The 21,633-nt window shown below is 40.4% G+C and overlaps 1 protein-coding gene and 1 long non-coding RNA gene across 6 annotated transcripts in view; one reads left to right on the top strand and one right to left on the bottom strand.

Moving 5' to 3' along the window:
• The first annotated feature begins 27 nt into the window (after positions 1-27).
• LOC141763272 (uncharacterized) lies at positions 28-1,001 on the top strand. The gene is made up of 2 exons (XR_012593068.1): positions 28-545; positions 588-1,001. It is a non-coding gene; the product is annotated as an uncharacterized LOC141763272 (long non-coding RNA).
• A 1,424-nt stretch (positions 1,002-2,425) lies between these two features.
• pnpla4 (patatin-like phospholipase domain containing 4) overlaps positions 2,426-21,633 on the bottom strand; it is a 62,499-nt gene continuing 43,291 nt past the window's right edge. Inside the window, exons 1-7 of one of the 5 annotated variants that reach the window (XM_074627833.1) lie at positions 8,716-8,872; positions 7,700-7,889; positions 6,668-6,762; positions 5,796-5,931; positions 5,603-5,668; positions 4,871-5,023; positions 2,426-2,512 (exon numbers count right to left, since the gene is read on the bottom strand). In XM_074627833.1, coding sequence (XP_074483934.1) covers positions 2,441-2,512; positions 4,871-5,023; positions 5,603-5,668; positions 5,796-5,931; positions 6,668-6,762; positions 7,700-7,879 — 702 coding nt within the window. In that variant the 5' untranslated portion in view covers positions 7,880-7,889; positions 8,716-8,872 and the 3' untranslated portion in view covers positions 2,426-2,440. Of the gene's footprint in view, positions 2,513-3,963; positions 4,195-4,234; positions 4,528-4,870; positions 5,024-5,602; positions 5,669-5,795; positions 5,932-6,667; positions 6,763-7,699; positions 7,890-8,506; positions 8,657-8,715; positions 8,873-21,633 lie in introns of those variants that run through there. The other 4 variants (XM_074627829.1, XM_074627830.1, XM_074627832.1 and 1 more) reach the window with 4 other exon arrangements.

Genomic DNA, 21,633 nt, shown 5'->3' with positions numbered 1-21,633 from the left:
GAGCTCTTTTATAGCTCAGTGGTTTGGTTTTACAGTCCTCGGACTATATAACTAATAAACTGTACAGGTAGAGACTATACTGGTGAACATAGTGGAGCATTTAGCAGCCAAAGAGACGGAGTAGATGGAGGAAACCAACTAGATCAGGGGTTGGCAATCTTTACTATCAAAAGAGCCATTTTAGGGAACAAAAAAAAAATCAGTTTAGAGCCGCAAAACATTTGATCATTGTGATGAAGGTAACACAGTTTATAGTCTAAGTATATAGTATATAAGTCTAATGCAGTGAGGGCCAAAGTGCAAATGTACCACGGAGTATTAGGGCCACATTGAGGGAAAAAACATCTGAGATTTCCAGAATAAAGTCATAATATTACGAGAATAAAGTCATAACTTAACGAGAAAAAAGTCGTAATATTACGAGAATAAAGTCATAACTTTACAAGAAAAAAAGTCGTAATATTACGAGAATAAAGTCATAACTTAACGAGAAAAAAAGTCGGAATATTACGAGAATAAAGTCATAACTTAACGAGAAAAAAGTCGTAATATTACGAGAATAAAGTCAAAACTTTACGAGAAAAAAGTCGTAATATTACGAGAATAAAGTCATAACTTAACGAGAAAAAAGTCGTAATATTACGAGAATAAAGTCATAACTTTACAAGAAAAAAAGTCGTAATATTACGAGAATAAAGTCAGAAGTTTACGTAAAATAACTACTTAATAATTAACTTAATATTCCGACTTTTTTTCTCGTAAACCTATGACTTTATTCTCTTAATATTGCGACTTTATTCTCTAAATCTCAGATTCATTTCTTTTTCCTCCGTGTGATCCTAATACTCTGTCGTACCATAGACCTACACCAATGATAAATAAAGATGAAAATGTAAACAAGTGGGCACTTTAAAGCAGCCCACTGCTTCTAAGGATGGGTTATGTGTTACCTACTGTATGTATGTATGTAATGAGGAATGTAATAAAGTCTAGTAAAAGAAGTTAAAGCGATCCTCAACTGATTTTACACATGAACATCACGAGGAGTCAGACTGTGAAAACAACTGGGACCGTTTTATTTGATGCCTTTTTTTGGGCGGATGATGGAGAGGCAGACAGGAAACAATGCAACAGGTACAGTGCAGTTATGTGGGCATGTGCTTTAGTCTCTCAGAGCTAGACCATCCTCCACAGCGCTGTGTCAGCTCTTTTCTTTAGAAAGGTCTGGCTCCACACATCATCATTGTGATGTAGGGGGAGTGGGGGGGGGGAAACACTCTGGCTTTTGTCTCTTTAACCTCTACAGCCCTATAGGGTGCTGGAAGGTGTGCTTCTCCTAGACAGACATACCCAAAATAAATCTGTAATAGATTTTTTTCTCCTGAGTTTGCAGCAATGGACACAGTTTAGTCAGCTGACTGCGCTGGGCAGTATGTAGCTGTCTGACCTCAGTGTTTCAGACTGTGACCTCAGTGTACACCGCTGACCTCCAACAACAAACCCCATCTGAGGCTGTGAGGAAAAGCAGCCACAGCACACATGCATCTGCACCAGACATGCTGCACCGCAGGTTTTTTCCTTTAATGGTGAAAATGCTTTTGCTCTATTAAGCTACAGAGTGTCCAGTCCTCTCGGTTTGGGATGCTGCTGTATATCCCCTTAAACGTACAAATTAAATAAGTGATGAATTAAAGGGGAAGAGTCTTGTGAACAAACTTGGACACCAACCTTTGTCCACGTTCCATTTTCTGCTGTTTTATATCACTGTATAGTGAATATCTTTTAGGTTTTGCTGGTGATGCATTCACTTACTGTCGTACATACCGTATGGTGTGCATTTGAACGGCGATGCAGTCGCTCAGTTTGGAAACTGGAGAGAACGGGAGAAAATCTGGAGGGTTGGGGCCACGCCGACCGTCATCTACTGGAAGTAATACACCTACTATGGTTAAGTACCTCAAACAACCCTACTGAAAAACACCTGAACTATCCCTTTAACTTCATAATGGGAAGTCACAGCATGAGCTGGAATACTGGTGGAGGTGATGGAGATGTGGATGGATGTGATCCGGATTCCCCATGACCTCATTAGACAGCTGCTTCTGATGAACATGTGGAGTGTGAGTCATCGGTGGTTTAAAGTCCCAACAGCAGCGTGATGAGAGATTGAGGTGAAATGTGATGGGTTGAGGTCAGACCAGTAAGCCCTGCATATACTGTACATCCCTAATCATTAAGTTGCTATTATATAATTGGGTTTATTGCTTTCGGAGTAAATCTCATTTTGTCGTCGGGGCCCTCAGGAAACAAAGGATTGTTCCTGAAAGCACGGGAGCTTGTTGGTCTATTTGTTTATTAGCTCCAGTAAAGGATGGATCTCCCAGCAGCTCCGCGGCTCAGCAGGAACCTCTTCTGCGGTAATGTGGTTTACAGGCCGCAATCACATTCCCCAAAATGAGTTTAGACGTGGGCAGAAGCACAACAATGCTTGTGACTTGCATACAGACCAGACCTGAGAGAGAGAGAGAGAGAGAGCCTCTGTGGACTTCATTCATTTACACTATGAAGACAGTGTTTGACAGTCAGTGCATTTCAACATGCGTATCAGAGTGGAACCATATGGCAGGTGTGTGTGCATGTTGCCGCACGGTGAAGTCATTACAGGAAGAAAACGGGCTACTTTAAGCTGGCCTGTTTCCAGACAGCAGGCCCCTTCAGAGCTTCATTACTGAGGGGGAATTTTCCAACAAGACGAGCTGAAACGTATAAAGAAAAAAAAGCATGAGCTGGGGAATCTCTCTCAGCCCGGCTGGAAACTGTTATTTAAGGGAAGCCTTAATTGAGCCTCATTACCAGAACTAGCAGGTGGGCTTACATAAGACCGGTGGGGGAAACACTGCCGGGTGCATCTGCGTGCGTCGTCTTCTCGGTTTACATACGAAAGCTATTTTAGATATTTCCTTTTATATGTTAATTACGTATGTTCGTGATGCTTCGCGGCATCAGTCAAATATCATCTGAAATGTGAGTTTCAGACACTGGCAACCGTACAAGAACGTGGAGTTTTGTTCAGTTGCCATGGAGATGAATCTGTTAAAAGGGATAGTTCTGATCTGAACCTTTTTTGAAGTGGGGTTGTACGAGGTGATGCTGATCCATAGTCGGTTTATTACTTACAGGGGAGGATTTATCTCGCTTACAAACCTCTCCGTAGAATCTAAGCGCCGTCAGCTTCACTAGACTTTATTATCATCATCTTTGCCATCATATTCTTTTAGTCTGTTTTGGAAGCACAGTACACGCCACAGGACTGTCAGAGGGCATTTAGACCTAAATCATCCTGATATGTTGCAGTGAATTAAAGAAAAGGTCTTATTTAGTGTTCCAATTTGGTGCCTTTTGGGCAGAACTGTGTAGATTTGTACAACATAATCAATTTGCCTGATTCCTCATAAAGCCCTCCGTAGTGAAGCAGCGGCCTCCGTACGTCATGTGACTGTGTCCTGAGGGAGGAGCAGCAAGCTTCTCTATCACCAGTTCAACAGGCTGAAAAAGCTGATGGAGAACCTGCTCACGTGGAGAGAAAAAACCCAGCGGGAGACGTCCGGCACTTCAAAGCCGACGCTCCATCCCGGCGTCCCGAGGGGGAGCTCTCCGACATCCATGACGCCGGCGTTGAACTTCCTGTGAAGTGCTGCGATATCCAATATTTTCTTTTTTTCTTCCTACCCTCACTGCTTCAAGCGAGGGGGAAATTAAACGCCTCCTTGGAAAATTGATGAAGAGTCCCGTGTTCACATGAGAGCTTTTCATCATGTTCAGCTGCTGTCACATAGAGCAGAAGAAAAGGCCCAGAGTGTGTGTGTGTGAAGCTCACAATGACACACACACACACTGAGGCCTTGATGCTGGAGAAATCTTAATGATTTCACCAAACAAACCAACACAGGAAACAGTCTTGAGTTTAAAAAGAAATGTATTGAAGAACAACTGAAATCCCACAGGGAATAAATACAGAAATGCTATTTGGCTTCATGATTGTTAAGAGTCAGTTCTTTTCCATCAGCTCATCCAGGCCTCTCTCTTCAGGAAGCTCACGGCATCACTGAAGCCGTCTTCACATAGAGACTGCATGCTGCTGTTGGATGGAGGGAACAGAGCCCGGTTCAGACGTTTGATGTTCTCCACGGAGAACTGAGGGAAACCAAAAGGAAACTGTAAATGCAAGACGTTCTCACTAAAAAGTGGCATACAGTATTTAGGGCTCTCAGTGATAAATTACTATGTGCGTCCGATATTCATACAAAAATCTGTTGAACAATAGTACACATATTGAGAATGTAGTGAATAGATATGAGATTTCCGATGAAGCCCTTGTTTTCCCCGTTACTATGGATAACCCACAGAACACACTGTCAACTGTCTGTGTTGGAGCTACTTACTGCCACAGTGTGTTCTGGATTGACAGTATTTAATAACATACTGGATGCACACACGCACAATACTGCAGTCGTTGTCAGTTTGGATCTGAAACACAGGGTTTCTTGAGAGGAGAAAATACAGACCAGATTTATCCTTTACACGTCGTACACAGTCCTGCTGCCAGACACTACTCGAGCACAAATGTGGATCGCTCCGCCGATGAAAATAGTCCCCGACAAAAGCCTCATTTCCTCCTGTTTGAGTCCCGTTTGATTCAAAACTACAGCTGCTTTAAGAAACTCTGGAGCCACAGACGGGGCAGTTAGAAAGTATTGAGAGATGGACATTGTTGCGTTTGGGTCTTAGGCTGTATAGAAAGATGGACGACACGTCTCCACTTCCTCCCGCTGTCCCAAAAGTGAAGCCAAAATAATGATCCAGTGCTCACCATTACGTCCATGTTGGCCAGTCGGAGTCGAGTGTTGAAGCGTCCCCTGTGGACAGGACACACATCCTGCAGTCCGGCAAAGGGAGACACGGTGATGGTTCGTCCCACGGGCAGAATCGGCAGGCTGTCGGTGAACCCTCCGTCAATCCATTTCTGAGAAAACAAAACCAGAGTCGGTCACTTTATGATAATCACATGCAGTCGGCGATTAATCGTGGTTAAATAGTTTAATCGATTGACAGCCCCGCTTTAAACCAATCCCATTCATCTTGGTTTGGCGCTAATAAGCACAGGATGCAGCGACAGTGCTCTCGTTAAACAGATAGCAGATAGAAGAAGGGGAGCTCATCGTTTTTATCTTATTTGACATTTGTATGAAATTGTCATATGAATTCATGAGTTGGTGACCTTTGAGCACCAAAATCTAAATCAGTTCTTTCTTGAGTCCGAGTGGATGTTTGTGCCAAATTTGAAGAAATTCCCTCCAGGTGTTTCCTGAGATACCATGAGAATGGACGACCCGAAAACATAGATATATTTATATGCGATTACAATATTTCAATCGCTGACAGTTTTTGCAGAATCTCAAATTTTATAAAAGCATTTTTTAAATTTCCAAACATGGGACTTTTACTTTGGAATTTCTTCAAATTGACACAGTAGAACGCCTGATATTGTGTCTGCACCGGTTTATTAGTCATCTTCAGGAATGATGTAAAAAGAGTCCATTACCTGTCCTCTTAACTCCACCGGTCTGAGTCCAGCATAGACGGGCACGAAGCTGCTGGCCAGTAGAGCCTGGGAAGAGTTCCAAATGAGGGTGATTTTCATCAGGAAGTGTACACTCTTTGACCACGCAGTCACGTGAAACTATGATAATCCTAAACATTGATATACTGTAAAGGTGTTTTTAGAGAGTGCGTACCTTTATGAGCTCCTCCCTGGAGCTGAACCTGGATACCAGGTGGTTCTTGCCACTTCTGGAGTGTGTGATTGAGACGTGGAGGCGGTCGGCGGCCAGGCTGTGAGCCTCGCTGGGCAGAATCTCCTCTATCCCCTCCCTGGAGAGGATCCACACACACAGACACACAGAAGCTTTTAATGATAATACCCCCACAGGGCGTCATAAACACACAGCTTCCTACAGCAACATGTAATTATCACTGTCGAACATATACAGAAGCACTGACGCGTACTAATGAAGGCTGGAACAATAGAGTCAGCTCACAACATGGACTTCAGCTCCTTCTTTTTGTTCAGTTCTTTAGTGCAAAAATCCTTAAAATCTAACCTGACTTATACAGATGTCTACTTCAAAACGTGCTCATGAAGATAAAGATGGTTAGACTGAAGGGCGACACACACACACCGACCGGTATGTGACTGGAGTTGTTTTCTATGTAACCCTAAAGCTCAGTTAAATGTCCTCCCATCTGCTTTGTGGCTCTACTTTACTCCCGTTTTTATGACCATATTACCACTACAGCTTGCATTTCCTGCATTAACAGCAAGAAAACTATCTCTCTGTCTCCTTTTTTTCCTCTCCATTGTCTTTCTCCTTCTCCCACTACTAACGTACAAACAAACAATACAACCGTAGTTTTTCTGGATATGTTAGAATAGTTGTTCCCAAACTTTTTAGGCCTTCTACATCCCCGACCCATTTTGGCATTCCGGCTACTGTCCTTTACATCAGGCAATATTGTTCTGTGATTTTTCACGACACCCCTCGATACGAATCAGATCACTTTGCAACAGTTGTGATGTAACACCGACGTCAGTATAATGTGTAGTTACCGCAGTTTGAGCATGAAGTCGTATCCCGGCGTGACGGCTCCGAACCGCTGTTGTCTCACGCTGTCGGCGAACCTGTACGTGAACTCCTTGCAGTCCTGGAACAAACACGGTGATGACATCATACCTCATCCTGTTATAATCCATCACTAGATCCACATTCACACATCACTCCTCGAAATCAGTTCTGTCAATTTACTTATCTAAAGAAAGTCCAGTGGCCCTTGACTCAGCCCACAGATATCTCTATTTAAAATCCAGATGAAGTTACCCGTGTGTTCTCCAAACATTATGATCTTTGGATGTTACTTTAGACATTTTTTAAGAGCGGGTGAGCGTTAAATATTAAGAGGATTGACAGTTCTCCTGCTGGGATGTCAAATCTTTGATGGCGGTGTATCTGAGAACAGCACTTCACCCTGAGAACGTCTTTAATTCAACACTCGCAAACCTGTCAGCTTCTACAGAGGAGGGAATATGATGGCGACATTGAAACGTACAAGTTACTCTAGGTACGTTCTGATTTCACTGTTTTCTTCTAAATGATATTCAAGTTTCTATTTCTATTTTGCTCTGGGACCTCTGGAAACCCCTCAAAGACCCCTGAGGGTCCCTTGACCTCTGACCTCCAGCATATTCTTCCACTCCCATGTTGATAAGAGTATTAAAATACTTGACAAATCTCCCTTTAGGTTCATTTTGAACAGATAAAAAGTAAAAATACTGTTTTTAATCCTTATTATTTAAATATGCTCATGATTCATACATTTTCTAAATAGCTGGGATATTTTTCATATATGAGGAGGCTATTTTAGAAATTATTTTTTATTTATGTTTTCACAGTTTTATGTCGTGCAAAAAGAGATTTTTCTAGAAAAAAGCACCAATATGGTGCTGACCTTTTTGTCACAATCAGCAAGAGAGCTTCAAATGTACATATTGTTGAATCAAACCTGGCGTAATATCGCTCGGTAAAAGGTGTGTTGAAGTGTAGACATACTGTATGTATAATAAAGCTTAGGAGGCCAACACTACCTCTAACTTGTGAGGTGCCGTGATGAGTACGGCGGCCACCAGGGCCCCGGCCGAGGCCCCTGCACACGCCCTGAGGGAGCCCAGCAGCTTGTCCCCGTGGCGGAGGAAGGCCCCCACAGCACCCAGCTGGTAGATCCCCATGAAACCACATGCAGCAAAGGACAAGTTCAACACCGTCATCCTCAGCAACCTGAACAAGACACGATGGCACCCAATCATCAGTCACATAGAATCCATTACACTTTAATTTTCTTTTTAAATTCAATAAAGATATAGGCAAGAAGACTTGTCATATTTTCTCTCATTAATAAGGAATAGATGTCACCTATCTTTCCCTTTTCTGGATGATGTGATGTCATTGATTGAGTATACTTGAAGACATGAAGCTGCGGCATCCGTCAAAGGTGGCATGGTTATTTACAATGGGAGTAAGTATTGAACATTTACAGATCTCGAAAGATTGTCTTTCCAATTTTTTAAAGAATGAATAACTGGGTTAGAAGTATATTTAGTATATGTGTTCAATGCCCAACACACACCCATTATCCACATCACACACACATTCTTCAACCTGCTTTTATCCCCTTGTGTTGTTTTTCTACTTTCTTCTTTGTCTTCCTCTGTATAATATATTTTGGTATTTTTTTATATATGTCCCTGCACATGTCTTCACTTGTTTTGTAATCACTTTATAACACAATAAAAAATAAATAAATAAATAAATAATAAAAAAAGAAGTGTATTTAGTAATAGGCTGTGATTATGGCAGGCTAGATCATAATAAGGAGAGTAATAAGGTGTTCTTACAAGAGTCTCTCTCTAGTGTTAGCCAGTCAGGAACAGCTGTTACTTCAGTTCATCCATCCAATAGGAAATACATGTGATATTTGCTGCCCCATAGTAGAACTGAAGGCTGGCTTGTAAAGTCACCATGTGTCTCTTCTTCTGCTGCTCATTCAGATAACACACTACTACTAATAGTACGAATAGTTGAAGATGAGAAGAAGAGGACCTACCGTGTTTACAGTCGGACCCTTTAGCGTGTACTCCTTCTCACTCGTTTTCATTCACTGCTAACAGTTAGCTGCAGAAGCTCCATGTGAACCATAGCGGCTAAACAACATTACGACACTACTGGCTGCTGCACCGGAGTTAAGACGGAACCGGATACAGTAACAACACGGTCTGTTTCCGCTCATGATTTTCAAAATAAAACATCCGCCGCTTAAAGGAATAACTGTACTTTTTTTTAAAAAATACTTTATTTCAAGAGTTCAATACAATATATATATATATATATATATATATATATATATATATATATATATATATATATATATATATATATATATGTATATTTTCAATACTTTATTTCTATAGTTCAATACAATATATATATATATATATATGTATATTTTAAATACTTTATTTCAAGAGTTCAATACAATATATATATATATATATATATGTATATTTTAAATACTTTATTTCAAGAGTTCAATACAATATATTCGCATGTTCATATTTTTCATTACAATTCTGCAAAAAATATTTAACATAAATTATACAACAAATAAAATGAACAGTGAACATATAGCATACACAATATAAACAAGCTACGTAAATAAATATTCTGTTACAAGTAGGCTAAAAGTCCTGTATTTAAAATCCTACCGAGGGACTGAAGGACAAGTACTAAAGCATTAGCATGAAGATGGACTTAAAGTACTAAAAGTACTGTTTAAGCGTAATGGCCCATTTCATAATAATATATAGCCTACTATATTACATTATTGGATTATAATTATTGATGCATTAATGTGTTCATCACTTTAATGCTGCAGCTGGTAAAGGTGGAGCTCATTCTAATGACTTTACATACTACAGGGTGGTTTAATCTATAATAATACATCAAAAATGATCTCGTTGAAGATAGAATAATCTGCCTACTGCTGCTTAAAAGTGATTAAATAAACACAGAGCAGTAAAAAAGAACAATATTTATCTCTGAGATGTAGTTTTATATTCCATAATGTTGCTTCTCTCTGGAGCATGTAAGGAATGCAAGCATTTTTGTTGTTGTTGTAGTTTACAGATAAATAACATCTCCTCATGCTGTTGACATGTATTGCATTGTAATTCTGTAATATAGTACCAAACTGATTTTATTGGCTTATTAAGCCACAGCAGAGACACGTTGACGTGTCATTTTGTACATGTGAGGAATGACTCAGTCTGACGGATCAGATCCGTGAGGTTTAATTGTTATATCGTTCCATTACAACTTGTTGAGAAGCTCCAGCTGCCTGACAACCACACAGAAACAACAGGAGTCCAATTAACTGTGTGATGCCGGCAGCTTCAGTACAAGGTAAGACTCAAGGTCTGTTGAAACAAAACATACAGCTCGCATCCACAGCTGCTGCTAAAACAGAGACTAAGCATCTCTGTATGTGCGATGATGAAGATCCCGAACATCCTTAATACAAAGCAGCAACCCCCAGATAGTCGGTCATATAATAACCCAAATAATAAACCAGAGTGCACTTTTATTATTAGCTCTACTTTGTCGTTTTCCCGCCTAAAGCAGTGTCCCCGGAGTGCGATTCTTCCTCTGCAACCACTTCAGTCAGCATTTATTTCCCATGGACCCTCCACCACTGGAATTTCTCTCTCTGCTCTCGCCCTGCTTTTCCTGGCAACATCAGCAAAAAAAAATGTCTCGCTCCTTTAGTGTTGCTTGTGATCATGTATAGACTAAAGTGGATTAGGTGGGTTCCACACTGTGGAGAAGAAGCAGAGCTGAACTCCCGTCAGAGGAGGCGATGGTGTCAGTGGGCTGCTGGAATAATGGAGGGAGGATAATGCATTTTGTTTGGTGAAGGATTAACAGAGATGTGGTTGATAATTTTGAGGCGGCAGGAAATGTCGCAGTGTCTGGAAGGAATGAGTCAGGACGTGATTAACTCCTTGATGTGGAGTTTATGAACTGAAGTACTAAAAAGGAACTGCATTCATAATGATGCTCTAAAACTATTAACCTCTTAAGCCCTATAGGGTGCTGGAAGGTCTGCTTCTCCTAGACAGACGTACTCAAAATAAATCCAGAATAGCTCCACAACTACCAGGTCTATATGCATGATCTTGGTCTCTATGGATAGGTAACACCTCAGAGAATTCATCCCCACTGTCAGTAACATTGTGACTGTTACTATGTCTGAGTAAATTGTGATGAACCAAAGGAAAAATATACATTTTTATCCTCGCCTAAAGTGTTTTCTACATTAGACAGTGGATAACACCATTATAGCAATGATGCCACAACAGAGATGCCACTGAATTCATTCAGCAACTCCTTGACTACAACTGTGCCAAAGCAGATATAAATAACACAAAGCACATAGATTCTACAAAGGTTTTAGTGAGGATAGGACCAGGAGGACTCTCCATTTGGCACACTTGGATACCCAAAGTGTGCCAAATGTGTTTTCTACCTCTTGAAAGGGAATCTGGCTCTAAAATACTGCTGATATCCACTACAGGAGGCTGTGTGCACACAATGGAGCCTTTGGCCATGACATTTACCCTGTGCATCATCACATTCTACCATTGTGCACAGTAGAAAATCAATAAAAAAAAAAACTAACTTGTATAATTTTAACTCCAAATGGAGTAGTTTTATTATATTAATGAACTATGATCAAGTAGATAATAACAAATAAGATCAGTAACAATGTAAATAAGAGAACAAAAAGAAGAATCATAATCATAATCTTTATTTATTGCCAGGTGTATCAGGTATGCACTAGGAATTTGCTTTGGTTCGTTGGTGCAAATAAGCAGTAAAAAATAACAATTGAATAATTGAAACATTAGACTAAAATAAGAATTAAATAAGAATTAAATAATTGAAATTTCCCCCATATACAAATATAAACAATCCCTTGCAAGTATTGCAAGTAAGATATAAACCTAATATAAACAGATCGTGCAAATATCGCCGGTATGCAAACAATATTATTACACATGGAGTGTTGTTTTAGTAGCGTTAAGGCCTCGTCTTTTAGAAACAATTCGGAAAAAAAAGACCACCACGGCATTTTATGAAATTTTTAAAGGCAGTGTTTTAACATCAGCCGAACCCGGTACCTGTTATTGATGCATTATTGTGTAAGCAGTGTTTTAATGTTGCAGCTGGGCAAGGTGAAGCTCATTTCAACCACTTTCTATACTGTTAAAAAGCTTAGGTGGGTAACATTGGAGAAAAAAATGACCGTAAGGTAGGTTTTAAAACTTATCCAACCTAAAAACCCTTTCCAAAAACCCAGTGAAAGCAGCTAGCAGCTCCAAAAGTCCCTAAATCTAGAGAGAAAGTCACCAAGTCATCAACACTGACAGTCCGTCCCTTCAGGCCTCTCTCCAAATACACTCCCCCAAAATGATCATTATGAACACAAACAACGAACACGACTATTGTCATATTTGCCAACCTTGAAACCTCAAAAATAGGGAGGATCTGGGGACATTTTAAAGAATGAAATTAGCAAAACAATAAGTACACTGCAACAGTAGTTTTATGTTAAATAGGCCAACTTTTAATTTGACTTTTATTCTAAGGAAAGAAAAATGAATAAATTCGCCCCTCTGGTGTGAACTTGTGTGAATCTCTGGTATAAAGTAATATTCATCAGTTTCTATTCAGTCATTCATTTTTTTGGCCCTGATGGAGTATTTCTTTCTCTTAGTTCTCTCCATTTCTCTCTCCTTCTCTCACTCATTGAAGGTCCTTTTAAGACACAAAGGCACCACTGCGCTCTGAAACACATTATTTCCAATGGCGGCTTTTCATTGCATCTAGCAAAGCTTAAACCGTGTTGTGTCGGTCGCAAGCGTCTATATATCTATGGTCGCGAGCAGCTCTCTTCCACCAGCAAACGACATTAGCTGTAGCTGTATTGTCGTCCGAGTGGAGACAGTAGAGTTGAGTATTTGTGGCAGCTGGACGGTGTATGTAGGATTGAGTCAAAATAACCTCCGGTGTGTGTGTTCGTGGCGATGAAGGAAGATGTCAGGACAGTCAGCGCCCTCCGTAGCTCCGAGACTAGATCTGAAAATGGCCTCATAAAGACGACGGTATTACTCACAGCGGCAGTTGGAGACGAGCTGAGGTCAAGTCATTGTTATACTAACGTTTTTATTCCTTTAATGAAGGAGCTCCAGACAACCTCAACACACCTATAGTGTGATATCAGACTCCTTTAAGGGGAGCATGTTATAGACTCAATGGAAGAAATACAAGAGGTTTTCAATAGACCCAAAACAAACGCCCAAGGATAGAGACACATGTACCAGAGCAACCGGCTCCTTCCAAACATTGTTCAAGTACCAGCAGAGGTCAAAGTCATGATGCTTTAGCATTGAGCTGTGATTTAATTATTCCCCCAGATAAAGGATCTGCTAGTTATTCAGCGGGAAGCCTGCGGCGATGAAGCTTAGCTGTGAGAGAGAGAGAGAGAGAGAGAGCACAAAGTGTGGGACACACTCTCAGCCCAGAGTCCATGAAATTCACGGATAAAAGAAATGAAAAAGTCCAATTTCAGATATCAGACTCATTATCCAGAGCAAAGTTATAATTAAGAGGCACTTTCGGAAAAAATGCTGAAGGGAACATTATCTGAGTCCCATCCAGTGCGAGGAGTGTGTTTCTGTGTTTGCCTGGAAACAGGGGTGGGGGGGTAATTATACTTCTCAGGGCTCAGGCCAGCTGATAAAAGTCCTAAAGGCTATTTTTACGGGCCGATCGAGGAGAAAGCAATCCCCCCCTCCTCTCTCCTCTCCGCCTCCTCCCTCCACACAACTTGGAAAGACATCGCAAGGTCATACAGATAAAGTAAATCTGTTAAAAGATCAAATAGTTCCTGTAGATCGAAAAAAGCGAAATGCGGGGAGCCGAGGCAGGAGAGAAATCAGAGTGAAATTGAAAGCTGAGCAGAGAGGCGGCAGAGGACAGAAAACACGAAACAGACTGGATGTGACAGATGAGAGGGGAGAGGTGACGGCTCGCTGAGAGGCCATTAGGACAATCACATCACCGCAGTGTCAACATGTACCTGTCATATCGCTGCAGATCTGCATACAGAGAGCGAGGAGACGAGGATTACTCACCTCATTGGAACATGAATCATCATAATGTGGGGCCCGGTATCAGAGCCAGCAGATCCTGTGAGACTAATTAAAGACCAGCTACTGACAGACAACAAAGAGAGTTGCTTTTCCTTCCACAAATACACAACAAGCAGCCTTGATTGAATTACATCCGAGTTGAGGCTAAAGTGACGGGCCTGTGTGAGGACATTCAGAGGCAGCAGATGTGCAAAAAAAAAAAAAGCACAATTGCATCGATCACAGGGAACGAGAGGCAGCCTGTCGTCTCGGGCAATTTTTTGAAATCTTACTGTGTCTCCTGAGGAAAATGGAGGACAAACTATTTAAGGAAAGGGAGAATTGGATATCCTTCAGGAGGAGGAAGGAGGGAAAAAAATGTAATTGTGATTCTTAGAACGGATGCTCGGGCAAGGGGGAGGAAAAGAAAAAAACTGTGTTCTGTATCACATTTAGGGGCCAGTCGAAACTCAATCGCTTCCCTGCAATGGGACAAGTGTACTTGAAAGAAAAGGGCTAAAAGTTTTGGGACCTTGCTGTAATTGGACAACTTCACATCCAACAACAGAACAAGACTGCAGCGTCCCAGATCTCAGCTTCCATTTGGACCTTTCAGTAAATGACCAATATACAGCCTGTGGCTGGTTTGTACGCCTCAATGTGAGCTACACTCCCTCTCTGATCACCAACATCTATGATTATACTTATCTAGAGATGCTTTGACCTGTATCTGTATGAATTCGTAAGGCAATTTACGTGCAATAACAACGCCGTTCTTGCTTTTGGCGTGTCATTTCATGCCATATAGTCTGTACTGACTTCAATGCAAACGTATCCACGTGAATATGCTAAGCTCGGAGCTAGTGACGTAGAATAAGAAGTTAGGTGGATGGGTCCAACATACACAGGACTTTCAACCAGAAAACCGGTGTGTACCAACGTTTTGTTGAGTTATTTTGAACTGACGTTTGTGACGTGTTTTCCGTATTTATATATGTATTGTATTTAGTTTACATACTTCTTATAAGCCAAACCCTGACACTTTTCCTTAAAGGTCCCATATCGTGCTAATTTTCAGGTTCATATTTTTATTTTGTGTTTCTACTAGAACATGTATACATTCTTTAATGTTTAAAAAAAACTTTATTTTCCTCATACTGTCTGTCTGAATATACCTGTATTCACCCTCTGTCTGAAACGCTCCGTTTTAGTACATTTTAATGGAATTGCAACAGAATTGCGTTGCTAGGCAACAGCTTGGGTACATGTTTACTTCCTGTCATCTGATGTTATTTACATAAACTGCAACAGGAAACAAACTGGGACCCATTTAGAATGTTTATGTTTAAAACTGTGAAATGGCCTAAATATTGTAGATTTGTGACATCACAAATGGACAGAAATCCTGACGGCTTGTTTCAAACGCTCAGTTTCTGAATACTGTGTGTATTTCTCTGTGGATTAAGAATTTTGATACTTTCACAGTATTTATATAGAACTTAAACCTGCTTTATAATATAAAAGACATGAAAATGGCACTTTTTACAATATGGGACCTTTAACTTAACTTAGTGGTTTTATTGCCTAAACATAACTGCAACCGTTTCACAGTAACAACGTGGCGTTAAATGACACGCAAAAAGTCTAAAATGCGTTATCATGATAGGTGGAATGTCCTTAAAGACTTGTGCTATTCATATACCTTTCTATGAGATCAGGTTGGGATACAGGTCACATGTTAGTACCAGAATGGGAAAGCTGAACATTAGGTGAACCGTCTCTTCTGGAAGGTCAAATTAAACCACCGAGGACAGGAAACATTGTTTCTCTGAGAGTCCAGGTTTGTCGGCTCACTTCTCATCAGGGATGAGAACTTGTATTCATGCTGTGATAGTCCCGCGGAACAGTCACAGAACGTCGCTGATAAAATTATAAACATCAAATAGAAATGGTCATGAATTATTGCTACTTGCCTTGAAGCTAGTTACAAGGCTGTGTCCTCATACTGTGGTTTTTTTTTTTTTTCAGACTGATTAAATATTTATAATTTTTGATCCAAAAATAAAGCTGAAAATCCATCTCTCTGAATTGGAAGGCAAAGACACCAGGGCTTTTTGTATCATTATTAGCCCAGAAACATATTCTCATCTTGCTCTTTGTTCCACGACGTTATACATTCCACTACAGCGCAGCCTCCGGGCTCCTCTTACAAATCTAATCAATGACTAAACTCAAGCTAGATGTACGAGCTATTTCGGTTTTTCACTTCACTCCTGCTCTTCTGTTTTGGCATCTTGGAAAGCACGAGTGCAACACTGGCAGAGAGAGAGAGCATAAAGGCTGACCTTGGATCCGTGTAAAATCCACCAATATTGATCAATATACCAATCCCAGATCTTACTTTCTTACCACACCACCCAGTAATGAGATTATCAACGACTCAAGCTCCAAAAACACAGAATCCTACATTTCCCATAATGCAACTAATCACATCTTTGCATTGTCACTGTCTGGTGACTATATATACTGTGAAAGTATTGAAATGTTCAATATACGTAGTAGTACGCACAGCCCATATTCAGAAATTGTGCGTTTGAAACAAACCGTCAGGATTTCTGTCCATTTGTGATGTCACAAATATACAATATTTAGACCATTACACGGTTTTAAACGTAAACATTCTAAATGTGTCCCAGTTTATTTCCGGTTGCGGTGTATGTGAATGACATCAGCTGACAGGAAGTAAACATGGACCAAAACTGTTGCCTAGCAACGCAATTCCGTTGCAATTCCGTTGAAATGCACTAAAACGGAGCGTTTCAGACAGACGGTGAATACAGGTATATTCAGGCAGACAGTATGAGGAGAATAAAGTTTTTTTTTTAACATTACAGCATGTAAACATGTTCTAGTATAACACAAAATACAAGTATGAACCTGACAATGAGCATGATATGGGACCTTTAAGGGAACCTTTAACCACAAACAATCTTTCAGGATACACTGGGACCAATATTGTTTTTGTATTCATACATTATGTTTACATGATGTAGGATTTGCCTCACAAATATTCTCACAAACATGTTGATCCCTGAAATCCAATAGTCATTTCAGGGATGAGAGGTTTATCTCCAAAAAAAATCTCCCAGCCCTGTCATCTTGAAGATTGCCTCGCTTACAGGTGAGATTGTTAACAACGGCTGTGTTTTCTGTCAGCATGCTGCTGTCGTTTGAATCTTATTTAAAATAAGAGTCAAGACACGTGTTGTCTCCAAACACAGCTCCTGTTGGACTGGGAATCCTTCCCCCTCCCTGCATTACAGCACACATAACAACATTTCATGGTTGTATGCTGCGGGGCAGGCGGGTCTCTAAGGAGACAGATGCCATGTCCTGACTAATTTGAACAACATACAAACTGATTATACACAAGGAGGCCGCGAGGCATTCTCTGTTTTCAATTCCAATGCCGGATCCCTGCATGAGAGCAAGTAGCGGGTCCCCTCAGAGCGCCGTGCGTATAGAATGATCAATACCCAGAGACGCAGCAGACTGACATTAGCTCTGTTGTGTTTAGGCCTCCTGGTCAAAGTGGGGCGTTCGGATAATTTCATTGATCGCAGCCGGCCTGGAAATGCTGAGCAGGGGAAGCCTGCATAATTAGCTGCAGGAAGAGGACTTAAACACAAAGAGTACATTACATTTCATTACATTTCATTACATTAGAGAGCTTGTAGAGCCTATTGGAATGCATGCATTCATTTTAATAATGTAATTCATTCTTAAGTATGTATCATCAGTATATATGCATGGAAATATCTTTTTATCTGTTCAAAATGTACCTTAAAAGGGAGATTTGTCATGTATTTAATACTCTTATCAACATAGGAGTGGGCAAATATGCTGCTTTATGTAAATGTATGTATATATTTATTATTGGAAATCAATTAACAGCACAAAACATTGACTAATATTACCCAAAACCCTCAAAGGGAATGCATTTAGCATGAAAAATATGCTCAAATCATAACATGGCAAACAAGTCAGTGTGCTGACTTGACTATGACTTGCCCCCAAACTGCATGTGATTATCATAAAGTGGGCATGTCTGTAAAGGGGAGACTCGTGGGTATCCATAGAACCCGTTTTCAGTCACATATCTTGAGGTCAGAGGTCAAGGGACCCCTTTGAAAATGTCCATGCCAGTTTTTCCTCGCCAAAATTTAGCACAAGTTTGGAGCGTTATTTAACCTCCTTCGTGACAAGCTAGTATGACATTGTTGATACCGATGGATTCATTAGTTTTTTTTAGTTTCATATGAGTATCAGTATCTGAATTTTCTTCTGCTTGTCTTTTGGATATTTTCTGGACTTTTTTTAAAATCTTTTTTCGGACATTTTTCAGACTTTTTTCTGAGATTTTTCTGACATTTTCAAAAAAAATTTAGACTTTTTTTCATAAATTTTTTAGGACATTTTCAGACATTTTTTGATATCATACCAGGATCTTCACTCTAGCTTTAAAACAGAGGCACAACCACAACGCTACAACCTCCAAAAGATCGATTCAAGAATGCGTGTGCATGTGGAAAAGAGAAAAGGAGTCACGTAGAGCATAGAGATCATGTACTGTACTGTAGGACTGAAGGATTATAAAGCTTTGAGACAGCTGGGATGGGGGCATGTACCACAGCAACTGAGGATCAGGAGTCCGTGTCAGCGACCAATAATTCTCCTCTACTCTCCCCTCTGTGTTACACTATATGTTTTATGTGTCAGTCCTGCTGAGGAACTGAGTAAAAACACAGTTACATTCAGTCTTCTGCAACACCCTCGGTGTCGGTGTGAGTCACTGATGAGACAATGGAGCTGCGGTATGGAATCCACAGTGAGTTGAACAGATGCTACAAAGAATATGGTTGCTCTTCTTCCTCTGCAGGCTGAGGAGGTTCAAATATGGACTCCAGGATAACTCTGAAACCTCTACAGGTGGTGCATACCAGCTTGGTATGGAGGTTGCACCGCCCTCAACCGTAGCGCTCTACAGAAGGAGGTGAGAACTGCTCAGCACATGCCTGTTTTATATCTTCTTATAACAGTTTTAGGGAGTCTGAGATCTTTGCTCCACTGTAAATACCTTGAAACGCTTGCTGAGTGTAATAACACACCCATTAACCTTGGAATGGATGCTTTAAATACATTCTTTGAAAATATTTCCTCATATTGCACCTGTAGTTTTTAAAGAAGCCTCATAAAAAACGCCCACACTGGATAAAAGGTCTAGCTGGTCTTATAATGTTCAACAAAAGTAAAGGTCAATATAATGTTACCTCATAGATTTTGGTGAGCCAAAAGGAAGGAGAAGCTTTCTTATTATGATCAACAGCGTTTTAAGAAGCTCTTTACCTGTTTCCTACCTACATGAATCTCCCCTCTGGAGATCATGTCTTATCTTATCTTTTTTTTTGTCATTGAGCCTCGGCATAAACAAAATCCTTTAAGATGTCTAGTCTACGTATTAAAAGGAAAGGCCAACACTAGTATCAGCAGTGATTCATGGAGAGACCTTCGTCTGGTCAGCTAACATTACTGCCAAGCAGCTGAAATATAGAGTGATATTGTGTTTTTAGCTGACATGTGTCGCCTCACTGTTTTGAGCGATGCTCGTTCATGTCTATGTAGAGCGAGCACAAGCGCGAGCCCGACGCTGACCTTCGTTGACTTAACGGCCGCAGGTGTCGCTGTCAGCAAGACATTTCTGATTCCTACAAACAGTCCATTTAAGTGCACTGCCATGTGGAATAAAGTGTCATTATGTATTCAAAATGAAGACATGAATACTCATCTATTTCAGTCAACCCCGGTCTCACGGGAAGGCATATTTACCACGACACCACACGGACACGCCGCGTGTCACGAGTACACATTTTAGCCTTTTCGCGTCATTTGTACGTCCGCAGTTAGGGCAAGAAAACCACTTAGTTAGGGTAAGGGGAAACGTCATGGTTGGGCTTAGAATAAGTAAACTAAGTAAAACACGTACGGAAACATTGTAACACAACTACAGAAAACACGTCACCAACGTCACCAACGTCACCAACGTCACCAACGTCACCAACGTCACCAATGTAACTTACAACAAAACTACTTAGTTAGGTTTAGGAATATATTGACTTGGTTAGGTTTAGGCAACAAAACTACTCAATTAGGTTTAGGAATAAATCGACTTGGTTAGGCTTGGGCAACAAAACCTCTTAGTTAGGTTTAGGAATAGATCGACTTGGTTAGGCTTAGGCAACAAAACTACTCAGTTAGGTTTAGGAATACATCGACTTGGTTAGGCTTGGGTAACAAAACCTCTTAGTTAGGTTTAGGAATAGATCGACTTGGTTAGGTTTAGGCAACAAAACTACTCAGTTAGGTTTAGGAATACATCGACTTGGTTAGGCTTAGGCAACCTCCTCCCTACACATACAAATTGATTTCATGCTGGCCATTACGAAAAAAAAATGTGAATGTGCTTAGTTTTCATGGAACTGCACATTGAGTCGGAGCACTGTTATGTGTTCTTATTCATGTTGGCTACAAACGAGAGGAGAGTGTCAACTTCACACCATTATAGGACATTTATGTAGCAGACAAGGACAGTTAAACAGAGAGATGGAGCCAGGGATGGGACATTGTTTCATGTTTTAAAAGGGCTGCGCAGGTATAAACCTGTCCTTCACTTAGTACTTCATAATAACAAATGATTGAATTTAGCGTGAACTCACCGTGTTTTCTCTTTTTAAACTGCACTAATACTGCTGCCTCCTAAACTGATTCAGAGTCTGTGATGTACGACGACCCCTGGCAGCCTCCCCTGGCACCGCCTCAGTCTCTGCCTCTTATTATTTAGGAACTTACAAAAGTTCACACTGAGTTGCTCAAACTTGTATATATTTCATTTACACTGCGGGATGAGTTTCAGAGGCAGCGCTGCTCAGTTTTTGGTTTGTGACACCTGAAACTAATTGCTTCCAAAAGTGTACAGTGGCTGAGTAACATAAAGATAAATAATATTATCATCACACTATATCTGCCTTTTGGTGGATTCCCAAAGTGACCTGCAGTAGCTTTGGCCTACAGGATGATGTTGCATCAGTGTCTCTACTGGGAAATAAATAGTGGCTCTAGACTATAGAAATCAGATCATATTGGCCTTTAATAGAAAATAGGATATTAACCAATTAATGCTTTCCACCAACCCATGGGTGAGGGACCCCCACTGAGGCAACAGCTTCAAAGATTCTCATTAACTGGTTTACAGAGGAATGCAGTTTTGTCCTCTGTAGGGCGAACACTGACTATGTGTCATCTTAAAGGATTTGTTGACATAAAAGTTGAATTTTCCAGAAATATAAATATTCAGTCATACCAGTACTGCTTACAATTCTCAGTATACATGGTGATGCGTATTCACTTGAAATATAAATGTAATGTTTGTTATTCTCAGTTTACAGTGCTCCCACGTTACATTTGTTCTTCTGAACATTTGCTGGTAAAATACAGAGGATATATTTTAGTTATGTTATGTTGTATATGGATTTTAGCATCGCCCTCGACAAAAAGCCAATGGGATTATTCCATTGGGTTTTGGATTATTGGAAACCGCCTTTTTTTAAGACACGTAAAGGCTTCAAAATTGTGTATGCGCATAAAATGTGTTTTATGTCGTAGAACAAAACGTTAAAATCTCTTAACCATATTTCAGGCATCTAAATAAAAACCCA

The sequence above is a fragment of the Sebastes fasciatus genome, chromosome 24 (assembly GCF_043250625.1).
Source record: "Sebastes fasciatus isolate fSebFas1 chromosome 24, fSebFas1.pri, whole genome shotgun sequence".
Lineage (NCBI taxonomy): Eukaryota > Metazoa > Chordata > Actinopteri > Perciformes > Sebastidae > Sebastes > Sebastes fasciatus.
This window is presented reverse-complemented; position numbering and strand designations above follow the sequence as displayed.